The sequence below is a fragment of the Ursus arctos genome, unplaced genomic scaffold, assembly GCF_023065955.2.
Source record: "Ursus arctos isolate Adak ecotype North America unplaced genomic scaffold, UrsArc2.0 scaffold_15, whole genome shotgun sequence".
Classification (NCBI taxonomy): domain Eukaryota; kingdom Metazoa; phylum Chordata; class Mammalia; order Carnivora; family Ursidae; genus Ursus; species Ursus arctos.
Window position 1 is genome coordinate 43,440,946 of NW_026622819.1, and position 13,922 is coordinate 43,454,867.

The window sequence follows — 13,922 nt, forward strand, 5'->3', positions numbered from 1 at the left end:
GATTTGTTACCACAGCAGTAGGAAACTGAGATACCATTCATGTCTCAAAGGTGAAACAAAGCTGCGTTGAGTAATGGGCTCCTCTATTACTTAACTATAAATCAGAAGAGAATAATTTAATTCAATATACATTGATTGAATACCTACTATGTAAAAGGCAAAGTATTGGGTACTGAACATTCATGAATTTGACAGTTATTAGGTGCCTATTTAGATGTCAGGTTGGCATATTTAATATGCAGCTACTAAATGCCCAATAATATTTATAAAACCCTTACCACGCATTCTTATTTAATCCTCATGATGACCCTATGAGGTAGGCATTATTAACACCACCGTTTTACCAATAAAGAAACTCAAGTTTGAAGAAACTAAGTAGTATGTATAAGGTCACTTAACCAATATGTTGTACCATCAGGATTTGAGCCTTTGGTTATATTTTTAATCACGAACACTACTTCCTGCTAAGTTCTGGAAGTAGAAGCACAAAAGAGACCCACTGCCTGCCTTCAGCGAGCTCTATCTTGCACGGTGGGAGAAAGTTGAGCTGAGCATGGTGGAGGAGTGGTAGGGGAGACAAGGGAGGTGGGTGCCGAGTGGGGGCAGGGTGGTACCTGCATATCCTGATTGCCACTTCTCCATCTTACCCAATTTCCAGGTCTGTCCGTCCTGCAGAAAGTCCTGGACACAGCTGCTGAGAAGAACTGGCAGGTGACAGCAGTCAACATTTTGACCACCACAGAGGAGGGATACCGGATGCTCTTTCAGGACCTGGAAAAGAAAAAGGAGCGGCTAGTGGTGGTGGACTGTGAATCAGAACGCCTCAATGCCATCTTGGGCCAGGTAATGCATGTAGCAAAGGCTCAGAATGGGTGAGGGCAGTGGTTCAAGAGGGAGCCGAATGGCCTTTTGCCTTAGATGTTACAAAGAGAGATCTCGACTAGATGACAAGGTGACTTCTTCCCCACCTTCTTAATTTATACATTTTAATTCTGAATTTTTATAAAATAGCACAAGCAATGGGAGACTGGACTTAGGGCTTCAAATGGTTCTCAGATCAGTTGACCAAAAACTTACCTCCAGTGTTTCCCTTTATGGTGAAAAAAGCAGATTGCATTGCATTTTAGAGTTTGTGAAATACTATCACATGGGGAACATAGACTGTAGAGCCAGATTCCTGGGTTCAGCTCTGGGTTCTGTCACTCACTGGTCTAGCAATTGGCATCTCCTCCATCCGGCCCACTGCCCCGTTTTAAGAGTGTAGGGAAGCAGCAAGCACCTCTCTACTGTTTCCTTGAATACACTCATGTGTCTGAGAAATCCACTGATTGTACATTCTGTGAAAGGGCACTGTAACCTCAACAGTTTTTAGCTAGAGGTCTCTAAGCCATGGTTCTTCCCGTTCTCAGAATGATAACATGTACCCACTTCACAAGTAGCAGGCCTTTGTGTTGCCTTTTTGATAAACGTATCCATGTGAACTAGCAAGAAAGATTTGGCAATCGTTCTTTAACAGTGCTATATAATTACAGATGGTAGTTTTAGGTACTTGACAATATGACAAAGCTTGTTGATGGCCTTTCGAGACCCTGGGACCCCCACCAGGAATCTCGCCACCAGCTCAGCAACTACTCGGAGCCCTCAGAAACAGAAAGGGGAGATTTTGAAAATCAGGGATTGCTTAAGGCATTAATATGTGTTCTACCCCCCAAAGTATGGATCTGGCCTCCCCTCTTGGAAAGAGAAACCAGCAAAAATTGTTTCCATGAGATGGGGATTCTCTGGGCCGGACTCAAAAGATCTGAATGATAGTTAAACATGGCAGGATAGGGTCATGGTTAAGAACAGAGACCCTGCTGTCTGTGAGTTAAACCTCAGCTCTACTACCTCTGTGATCTTGGGCCAGGTTTTTAGTCTTTCCAAGTCTCAGATTCCTGATCTGTGAAATGGGCATAATAATAATTATGGCTTTCTTCAGAGGACTCCTATGAGAGTTAAAAGAATCTATTCATGTAAAGCACTCAGAACAGAGCCTGCCCCACAGCAAGTGATATATGTAAGCCCTTGCCTTGCCTAGTTTGCTATTTATAGCACCACCTAGTACTATCTTCTTGAGTCATTTTGTGCATAAGTGTCCTCATCTGTAAAATAGGAATGATGGCCCCTGTTCTACAAAGCTGAGAAAAAGATTGGATGAGATAGCAGTTGGAAACAGTACTGAATGATAATTAGGTATTCTTAATAGACTGGTGACTTGTCCTTTGTTGTTCTGTAGTAAAGACAGTAGCCAGTGCTACCATTTTCTGAGTGCTTGCCATGTACCAGACACCATGCCAAGTCGTTCCCAGGCATCACGCTGCCTCATCTTCACATCAACGCTATAAAACCACTTCTGTCATTTCCCCTAATTTATAAATGAAGAAACAAGGAACTGTACTTGCCTGGGATTTCACAGCTAACATGTAAGAAAAGCAGGAAGTCAAACTCATCTTAGTCTGGCTGCGGGGCCCAACCTCCCTAAGAATGTAACTTTTCAGCCTCTGCTGTCTCTAGCCACCGCCTCTGTCAAAAGACAAACTTATGATTTGTAAGGAAGTGACCTGTGTGTATGGGCATTTTAGATTGTAGTATATTAACTCTTTTAACTGTTGGATTCTTCTATTCTGAAAAGCAAGACCAAAGAGCTGCATGGATCTTACACATCACTTGATTTACCACCTGCATTCACATTTTACAGATGGGGCAACTGACGGTCACGTTGATTGATTTGCCTTTGGTTCAGACAACTAGTTGGTAACAGTGATGAGTCTCAAATTTACATCTAATGGCTTACAGTCTGACATCTTGACATCATTCTAAACAATCAAACCCTTGAATTGAGATCTTTTCAGTCTAATACAAACGTCCTGCCTAACCTAAGGAGGGAAATGGTAATTCTTAATTCCAGGTAGGGTATTGCCTGTCTCTGTGTCCAGCCCCCCAACTAGAATACTGGCATTATGAAGGCAAGGATTTTTGCTTTATTTTCTTCTTTGTGATATCCACAGTGCCTTGAACAGTGCTTGGTACCCTGTAGGTATTCAATAAATATTTTTTGAGTGCCTGGAAAGAATAGGGAATCAATGAAGGCTCTAGGAAAGATCCCAAATAGTTCTGAATATTTACAGGTAGTCACTGGCTGGATAAGAGCCATTAAGCTGGAAAGAAGGGCATGTAGGGAGGCCCAGAGGACACGTGAGGGCTGGGGTTCATAGGTTGGCTTAGCAAGGTAGGTGGAGGATGCTACATGTCTACCGGGAGACAGTGACAGTCACATAATTAAGACTACTCTTGGAAACCATTCTGAAGACTTTGGGGTTTATTCCAATAGGGAGTGGAGAGTCAGTAAAGGTTTGTGAGCAAGGAATAGGGTTATTAGAATATAATGCTTTGTCAATGTATTAGACACCAAATTATATAGTACAGTCATTAAGTTCAGAATGAGTTAGAGATGAGAAAGACCAGGATTAGGCCATCCATCACATCACTCTGCTTTATTGTCTTCATAGTGCTTCTCACTTGCTGAAATCTTGTTCACTTATCTGTTTATATATTTACCATCTGTCTCTCAAGTAAAATGCCAGTTCAGCTTAGGGAGGGCATGAGGACCTTGCCTCACATGGTCACAGGTTTTCCCCCAGCACACAGCATAGCACTCAGCATATCGTCTCTGTTCAATAAATATCTGTTGCATTAACTAATCAGAGAAGGTTTTACAGAGTAGTTGGGATTTGAGCTCAGCCATAAAAGGTTATACATAATCAGAGAGAATGGAAAAGGACATTCCAGACACAAAGATTATGAATTAAAGCAGTCCAGTGGAAATGAGCTTTGAAGGAATAGGGTGAGCCAGGCTATGGGCTCCACGTGAAATCGTACAATGCCTTTACAACACCTCTCTCAGTTTGTAACCCTGGGGCATTCACCTCTTCATCTGTTTAGTGTGGGTCTCATCCCAGAAAGTGGGACCTCCAAGGAGGCAAGGACCATGCATGTCTCACTTCCCACTATAGCCACAGCACGGTGCTCAGTAGAAAGTAAGCACTAAACAAATGTTTGTGAAAAGAGGGAAGAAAGAACAATGGTTTGGTAGGTGAAAAAAATGGGTGGGAAGGTTGGCATTATACTGAACCGTATGAAATTGCTAATTTTTATCAACCAAAAGTCATCAATGTTTCTTATGTTTCAATCTGTAATTTCATCTTGCAGAGACTGTTCTTATCCATTGCCTAAATGTGGTAGGTTTTGAAAGATCTCTTATTTGCTGTTTTGTGCTTATTAGAAGCTGAATAGGTTTGGGTAAAGGTATCTTATTATTGAAAGGGCAGCAAACCGTTTGACAAGAAGATGGAAAAGTAATGGAGAATTATTAATAAAACTATCATCCCAATAGTATTTGAGCTCCGTGGCCTGGAATTTCACAGTCTAACCACTGTTTCAGAGCATTCATTGTGTGTGCTTGCATTTAATTATTCCCTACATAAAAAAAATATGTGAGCCGCTCTGCACATACATCCAATTAAGTAGATGTCTGAATGTGGATTTTAATAACCTTGAAAATTTATTCAGTTAGACAAGAAGCCCAAGTGCTTCTCATGTTTTATGCCTTCTTGTAAGAGTGCAGGAGAGGCACTGAGCAGAATGTACTAACCCCAATTTCATGATTAAAAAATAAAGAAATAGATCAAGTTAACTTGCAGGCTGAGCTAGGGGTAACCCAACGCCCATGCTCTTAGCTGTTTCTTGGGTGGTGTGGCTGGCTGCCTGAGCAAACCTCTGGACAATTCATTCCACAAATATTTTTCCTGCCCACAATGATTACAAAAGTCTGCACAATGAGGATGGAGGGGTTTGGGGGGACCCTGGCTCTTAATTATTAACCATAATTTGGTGTTACACATAAAGACTCACAACAGTCGGGTTCCTGTCTTGGCACTGCTGCAGGATCTGGGCAAATCATTTTCCGTCTCTAGGCCTGAACTTCCCATCTGTACAGTGGAAGGTTGGACCATCTGATCCTGACATTCCCTTCCAAGCTCCAGGTTGCATGGTCAGTTAATTCCTGGGTATCCAACTAGTTTCGGGAAGAAGGCACAACATTCAGGGAAAGAAGGAACTGGATCTGAATATGGTTCATGCAAGGAATTAAAGGCCAAGAACCTACCCATCTGACCATCCACCCACACCTATCCATCCATCCAAACAGCAGATATTGTCATGACAATGTCAGGGAATTCAACACAACTTAAGATTCACACCAGGAAAGAATCTATCCAGGGAAAGGCTTTATGGAAGAAGAAGTGAAAGAGCATTTCATCTGAATTTGGGAGGTTATGATAATACTCTTCTACCCCTAGTATCAGACAAAACTGATTTCAAGTCTTGCATCTGCCACTTAATAGCTGGATAACCTTAGGGAGCGTAGTTAATCTCTCCATACCTCAATTCCTCATCTGTAAAATGAGGGTATCCATAATGCCACCATCACTGAATGGTTATAATATTGTAGTTTGAATACTTAGGATAGGACAGGGCACATTGTAAGCACTCAGTGTTAGTAGCTATTATTATTGCTGTTGTAGCTTTAATTGCAAATCCGATTGATGAATCCCTTCCCATTGTGTTTTGTAGATCATAAAGCTGGAGAAGAACGGCATCGGCTACCACTACATCCTTGCAAATCTGGTGAGTACAGTGCATGGCTGGCATTCAGCTTATGCGTCTTTGCACATATGGGCTCTACCTTGCTTCTGGGGTCCCCAGCTAATGGGAACTGCATGGGTGGGAGGAGCAGTTGAGAGCTACAATGCTAACTTGCCTTTTCCCCTCCACAACCCCACTTGTCAAACCACGGCACACTGTTGGTAAACCTCTCATCTTCCGTTGAAGAGAGGGTCATCACAAGGGCAGATTGAGTCAGCTCTGCCCCTGGACAATAAGGACAAAACCGGCCCTCCTTCGAATAGATACAAGGTGTTTCCACCCCACTGTTCTGACCCTCTATTTTGACATCAGTGATAGTTTTACTGTTTATAAGTACAAAAATCACAATGATACTAGTGTTGACAGATCTTTAACCAGAAGCAGTTTTCCAACATGAACAATTTTATGTCAGTTTGGTTTTTATTCACTTTTCTATGTGGTATAGATTAAGCCTGTCGTCTTTAAAAAAAATGTTTCATTTTAATGTATTGGGAACTATTATTTTCAGTGTTGTGAAGATTTGAGTCATTAATAATTTTTATTCATATTAAATTTTACCTAATAACATGTGCCATTATGAGTTTTCTTTTGTGGTCATTATTTCTGGCAGTTCTGTATTCCCTGGATCATGTTTTGACCATCTGCCTTTTTTTATCGTGGAGTTTAGGTCTTCTAGAATTTTATCCAAAGCCAAATGTAATTTTATTTTGCCTTTAGTCCCATTGTTTACATTTTTAAAAGAGCTTCATGGTGATGTAGTTCATATACCATACTGTTCAAATATATAAAGTATACAATTCATTGCTTTTTAGTATAGTCACACAATAATGAAACCATTACCACAATCTAACTTTAAAATTTTTTCATCATCCCAAAAAAGAAATCCCATACCCATCAGCACTCACTCCCCATTGCTCTCCAAATCCCAGCCCCCCAACCCTAGGCACCTAGCAATCTCCTTTTTAAGTATTTGCATATTCTGGACATTGCTATAAGCAAAATCATACAATATGTGATTCTTTGTGACTGGCTTCTTTCTTGTAGCATCATGTTTTCAAAGTTCATCCATATTGTAGCATGTATGGTACTTCGCTCCTTTTCATTGCCAAGTAATATTCTATTATATGGCTATACTGCATTTTGTTTATCCATTCATTGGTTGATGAACATTTGGGTGGTTTTCACTTTTTAACTATTACAAATAAAGCTGCCAGGAACATTCAGGTACAAATTTTACTCTTGAGTATATACCTAGGAGTGGAATTGCTGGTTTATATGCTAACCCTGTGTTTAACTTCTTGAGGAACTCCAAAATTACTTTCCAAATAATAAGTTTTTATATTGATTAAAATATTTTAAGCAATAACACATTTTGCCAATGTTACAGCTTGGGCAGTTATCGGTTTTCCCCAATGGTAGCTTTTATACAAAGTTTGCCTATTATCCTGTCTTTGCAATTTTCTGTTTCCATGAAGATGTGATTTTTAAATTTTTATTTATAAAAAAGTGTATCATGTTAGTTTTAGGCATGTTATTTGGTGTTGATAATTTCTCTGAGTAGCATTAATAATTAACGGAACAAAAGATTGCTATCTTCTACTTATTTTTGGAACAAAGGTCATTAATAGGACAAAGGCACAGGGTCTGGCTGTATATAAGGTCAAAATTGCAAGATCAAAAAATGGGACCAAAACATCCTGCCTAATCCTTCAGTTCTATTACTCTTTCTGATCCAATCCCCCTTCTTAAACCGGTCCCTGCCTGAACCTTCTTTCCCTTCAAAGCTTCCTTGTCTTGGCTGTCCCAATATTTCAGGCTCAGGACCAGAAATGAGAAAGGCTCATTGAAATAGGTTAATTTAGCCCCATATGTTAATATCTAAATATGTCACATTTCTCAAAGGTATTTGCCTTTTAAATGGCAGGTAGCTCTCCAGAGACTTTTAGGGAACAAGAGCCTCACCCTAAAAAAAAAAAAAAAAAATGGAAAGATAGAATTTTTGCGTCTTGTAATGAAGCAAACTCGACATCCCTCGAATCCCAGCTCCTTAGTGCTAGAAGGGACTTCGGAAATCAATGTCACCTAAGTCTCCTTTGCTTGTAGAGAAGCAAAACCAGCAAGGTGAAGTGGCCGGGGGCACACAGCAAGTCAGAGATAGAGCTAGGCCTAGCACCAAGGTTAGTAGGCAGCATCCAATGCCGTATGTACTGTTCTAGCCTGCCTCTCTGTACAGACTGCGAGCACCCTGCTGCTTGAGAATACACAGAACATCTGTGGGGGCATGCATAATCACCTCTCTAGGGTAAGATAGAAATTACGTATCAGTGGCCTTGGAGTCACCAAAAGACCCCAGATAATTAAATTGCCAGCCTCCATCTGTTGCCAAGTGACCCCTTGGTCACAGCATCACCGAGTCAGCCCCTTGGGCTTCTGTATCCTTCTGATCTGCATTCTTCTTCTTCTGACCTAATGAGCTCTCAAATCCTTACAACTGCCAGCTAATAGGATGCAAATTGCATATACCATCCAAATACAAAAGACTTGCATGTTCCAATAGATTAGTTGATAATTAGGCTTCAAATTACTAATTAATTCAGTTCGAAACATAGGCGAGTATGTGGTGTGTGTTTTTCTTCCCCCTTCAGAGAAATAACGCAATTTATAAGATGATAATTTTTAGAAATTCCGCCACATAATTAGCCTGCTCCTGCATGGAACTGACCCCCTCCTTCAGAGTGTTTGTGATTAGGGTGTAATTATAGAGTTAGAAACCAAGGAAGCTTTTGAAAGGTTTAACAAAAGGAGGGAGCTACACACAGTTCTTTCTGCACAAGAGAAATGCAATGCACAAGCTTCGGAGTAGCCAACAGCATTTTTCTAAAAGATTGCTTTGGAGGGATTCAAAGAGCCAGCTTTGGGGGGTTGCTGGAAGAGAGGAGGGAAGGAGACTGTGGGTCAGAGAGGAGAGCTTTATGGACAGGGAGTAAAAGCAACCATGAACCCTCCCCGCCCTCCCAGCCCCCTCTTTGTCCAGATACCACCCTTAGCCAGCTCTGTGATCTTGGGCAACACTCCAGCCCTCAGTTTCCTTATCCAAACAACTGGGAATGACAGTGCCTGATCTGCATACTTACAGCATCACCGGGAAGATGAAAGATGTTGCTGAATGTCACCACGTTTGGGAAAGTTAAACACTGTTCAGCATAGGTGGGGGATTCTTACTACATATACTAAATCTGCCTATCTGTACATCACATATTGTGTGTGTATATGCATATATATACACACACACATACATATATATGCTTATTTACGTATTCATATTCTATATACAATAGGATAGATGTATATTTATATTTCTGTAGCACTGGTATGTCCATAAAGTATACTTGAACCTTGCAGAAATTGGAGAGTTATACCATTCTTTCTTTTTCTCTTATCTTTAAAGACAGAGTGTGAACGGTGGTGGGGGACGGGGAGGGCAGTCAGAGGGTGAGAGAGAATCCCAAGCAGGCTCCACGCCCAGCACAGAGCCCAACACGGGTCTTGATCTCATGACCCCAAGACCATGACCCGAGCCAAAATCAAGAATAGGATGCTCAACTGACTGAGCCACCCAGGTGCCCCTATACCATTATTTCTTAAAGAAGCACCGAGGCCCTGGAACCCACCAGAGGGCCAGACGATCCAAGCTGGCTATCCATCCTCCTCCAAACCCCAGTACTGACTTCATGTTCATTCCCTACTCTGACTTTGTGATTAAAGCAGACATCTACCAGTCAGGGCCCTCCAGAGTTATAGCTCTTATCTTTGTGACAAATAAGCAGCAAATCTTAGACCAAACTAGTATTTCTCAAAACAGAGGGCCTGTGGACCCCTACAATGCATGTGCAGAGTTACTTTTGGGAAACACTAAGCTAATAGTTAAATGCTTCAGTGTCACTAGAATTGTAAAAATGAGTACTCACATCACAGGACAAATGACCAGATTATTAATATTGATGATTAAGCGTTTCATTGAAACAAAAAAAGCACATTTTATTTTTTTTATGTTTTTTTATTATATTATGTTAGTCACCACACAGTATATCCCTGGTTTCTGATATAAAGTTCGATGATTCATTAGTTGCATATAACACCCAGCGCACCATGCAATACGTGCCCTCCTTACTACCCATCACCAACCTATCCCATTCCCCCACCCCACTCCCCTCTGAAGCCCTCAGTTTGTTTCTCAGAGTCCATAGTCTTTCATAAAAAAGCACATTTTAAAATGCTTATAGAGACCTAGCAGACCTCTGAGAATTTACAAAGGATCCAACAGACCCCAGTTTGAGAAACACTTGAAGGTGTTGATTCTCTTTCAGTATGGACCATTTGGTGCCTCCTCAGGGATTAATAACAGTAAAAGTAACAGCAGTCCTCCCATTTTCACAACTGTTGTAGTTTATGTGACATTTTCTTATGAATCACACCACTGGCTTTTGAATGTCACAATACTCCAGTGAAGTAAGCAAGGTAGAGTTCATCACCCCCATTTTACAGTTGTGGGAACTGAGGCTCAGAGCCATTATTTGAGCTGCAGAGGAGGAAAGCAGGCACCTAGTCAATGTAGTTGGGCTCTTGAGAATCTGACAAAAACCTAGTAATCTGGGCATAAGAATAGGGCAATCAGCCTAACCTGATGCCAAACCTCTGGGAGCCACTGACCAAGAATTCCTTAAACCCCTCGTGAATAACAATGACAATAATTACAATGGCAGTAACTACTATAATTCACTGAATCATTGCTACATTCCAGGCAGTAGGCAAAATAGTTAAATGCTGTCTATTAAACCATAGTCCTTGATAATATTATCCCCACTTTTCAGATGAAGAAACAGGTTCAGAAGGATTAGTGAATTTTCCAAAGTCACCAAGATTATAAAGTGATGGAGCTGGGCTTCCTCTCCAGAACTATAGAACTCCAAAGTGCACCTGCCTAGGACTATGCCTTGACCACTGAGTGTGGGGAAGTCGGAGGAAGGAGAGAGAGGGATTGGGGAGCCGGGGGAGTGGTCCTTGGCACAAGGGCTTGAGTTTGTCTACAGTAGGCCTGGAACTCAAACTTAGGCTCTTAAACTCTTATTGGATACCTTTTTAATTATACACTGATGGAATTTCATTATAATTATAATTTCTAGTGTATAAGGAAGCTGAGGGAGAGACAGTGAGCTCAGGTCACCCCAGGTCTCACTGGGATGTTTGGGGATCAGAACAGTCAGCCAGTCCCACCATGTAGTTGCATATTAACTCCCATAAAGTTAGAGTTGGAAAATTTGGTACAGCGGGCATAAATCAAAGCCCCCAGCTCTGTGCTGCTGCCCTCTGCTCTATCAGTCTTGAGAAGAAACTGTTCTTTAGTCTCCTTCTCTCCTCTGAGAAATCGGGCTCCACCTTCTGTACGGCCGCCCTTGCCCACTGTCTTCTGCTCCTCTCTTCCCACTGTCTCCATGCCACACCTGGTCTCCACAGCCTCTGGTTAGGCAGATGGTATGGTGGTTGGGAAGGGTAGTTTAAGGTCAAACAGACCTGGGTTTAAATTCTGGCTTTATATCTATTAGCTGTGTGACATTAGTCAAGTTACCTATGTGTTCTGAACTTTCGTTGCCTTATTTGTAGAAGAGGGAATGATGTGATATTATCTACCTCCTCATTGGTATTATGACTCTTAAGCAAGACAATATGTGTATAAAGTGTGTATAGTAAATATTTGGCCCAAATAGGCACTCAATTAGTGTTAGTAATTGCCACCATAACGATCATCGTACTATCGTCATCATCATTAGTGGGAAAAAGAAAAAGATAATTAATATCTGGGGACATGATACCATCTTTAAGGTCCCTCAACCCTCTCCCTAACTAAATCTCATCCACAACTGACTCACAGTTATATAATGTCTTCCTCCCTATTTGTCTTTAAGCTCCTAGAGGAAGAAACAGGCCTGCCTTATTCACTGATGAATTCCCAGGGCCTGGCAGAGAAAATTGCATGTAACAAGTGTTCTTTAAAAAGTCACTAAATGAATGAATGAGGGAAATGACTGCTCAGGAAGTAAACCATGTGTGTACCCACACATCCCATGCACTTACAAGCAAAATCCTTGAATTCAAAATGCTGAGAGTAGCAGAGGTAGTGGGAATATGAACATGGTCATGAATATGCACACAAGTAGAGAAAGATGGGCCTAGGAGGGCTTTTAACCACTTCCCATAAAGAGCCAGAATCTCCTCTACACCATCCCTAAAAGAAGCCTATCCATCTGGTTCCTACTTGAATGATACCCAGTGATGGGAACTCACACCCTGAGGCAGCCCTTTCTCTCCCTGAAGGGCTCTGAGGTTTCTAGTCTTGCTTGAAGGGGGCCCAGTCTGCCCTGTGCTACCCTCTCTGCACTTGTGGCACCACCTGCTCTCTCGGAAGCCTTTCAGAACATGGCTGCTGCCCTTCCACAAAGCAACTTGGAACATGTGCTTGGAAACGCCTACCCTGCTTGCTCTCCTTGGTGTTTGCTCCTACAGCCTGGGCGCCCCTCCATTCCCTCAGTTTCCTTTCACAGTACATGCTTCTAACAGAAAATCAGTCGACCATGAAGGGTGGACCAAGCATGTCCTCCAGCCTAGCACTGCACTGGGCTTCTATGAGAAGTTTCTCATATGAGAAGAATCACACAGCTTGACTTTTGTCCTGCAAGCAACGAGGCCTTGTCTTCCAGTTAGACTGGAACATGTAACTGAAGTTCTAAAGAATGAGACAGGGGGCGCCTGGGTGGCTCAGTTGGTTGAGTGTCTGACTCTTGATTTCAGCTCAGGTCTTGATCTTGGGATTGTGGGTTCAAGCCCCACGCTGGGCTCCACACCGGGCTTGGAGCCTATTAAAAAAAAAAAAATGCTAGAGAAAATCACAATGTGTGATAGGAATGCAATCCCCCATAAATGGCACCTGAGCTGCCGGAGCATGGTAGTCAGAGGCTAGAGAGGCCTCTGGAGGCTGCAGGGTGTCTAGGAAGGATGACAGTGAATCCATGTGGCCAGGGGTCCTGGGAAGAACGTATCTTTGCCCTGGTTTGAAGAAGCCGAGCTAGCACTGAAGGGTCCTCAGGAGCTCATCTCACCCAGTACCTCATTTTACAAACAGGCACATAAAGCCCAGAGAGGGGAAGTGACCTGCTTGAGGTCACTGAGAAGTTAAACATCAAAGCTGGGCCTGGGATTTAGAGCAGTTGTTTGCTCTGTTCTTTATGCTTCATTCCCCTCACTGCTGCCTCTCAGTTTCCACAGTGTGCCTCTGTGTGTGTGTGTGTGTGTGTGTGTGTGTGTGTGTGTGTGTAAGAGAAAGAAACAAGCAGAAACATGGGACCGAGAAAGAGGCTCAGAAGTGCTCCCTCCTGCCTCCCTGAGCCCCTGTCAGAGTCTCTCTTCACTGATGGGACCCTCCTGCAGCTTCCTTTTGTCTCTTCCATACACCCTTTCCTCCCTCCAGCTGCTCTCACCTCTCTCTTGTAACACTGAGAACACATGGGCTACTTTACGATCCTCAGGCCTGACATTGCAGATGCCTCTGGAGGCGAAGAGTAAGTAGGTGGGTGGAAAGCCAAATCCCAGATCCCGAAGGATCCTTACTTGCTAGGTGGTCCAAGCTTTCCATCAGGCAAGGCCTAGTCTGTTGCCCTTCACACTCATACCCCATGGTCTAGAATAATCCACCCCGAGTGGATCTGAGTGTTTCTGTGTCCCTCCAAGAAAGGTGAGATTATATTCCCACTTCATGAGTGAGAAACAAAGAGGGTCAAGTTGCTGAAGGAGCTCTTCCAAGGTCAGGGAGCTGAAGCTAGAATTTGAACTCAGATCTCTCTAATTCTAAAGATTAGGTTTGTTCCCCACCAGGCCACATTGCCCAAATCGGGGAAACATTTGCAACTCTGAGGCCTGGTATTCTGATTGAGCAGAACTGAGAAATAGACTCCTTTTCTCCTGAAACTGCCTGGATTTGAATTTTGACTCACCCTCTTACTGGCTGTGACTTTGAGCAAGTCGCTTCACCTCTCTGTACCTCAGTTTCCTTATCTGTAGGTGGGAATATGAATACAGACTTCACAAGGTAAAGATAAAACGAGCTATTTTATGTCAAGTTTTAGAAC

At 42.4% G+C, this 13,922-nt stretch overlaps 1 protein-coding gene across 4 annotated transcripts in view; it reads left to right on the forward strand.

Annotated features, from left to right (window-relative positions):
• Positions 1–13,922, forward strand: part of GRIA1 (glutamate ionotropic receptor AMPA type subunit 1) — a 294,934-nt gene that overhangs the window by 155,924 nt on the left and 125,088 nt on the right. For all 4 annotated transcript variants that reach the window (XM_026510831.4, XM_026510832.4, XM_044388532.3 and 1 more), the window contains 2 exons: positions 659–843; positions 5,671–5,724. In XM_026510831.4, coding sequence (XP_026366616.2) covers positions 659–843; positions 5,671–5,724 — 239 coding nt within the window. The remainder of the gene's footprint in view (positions 1–658; positions 844–5,670; positions 5,725–13,922) is intronic.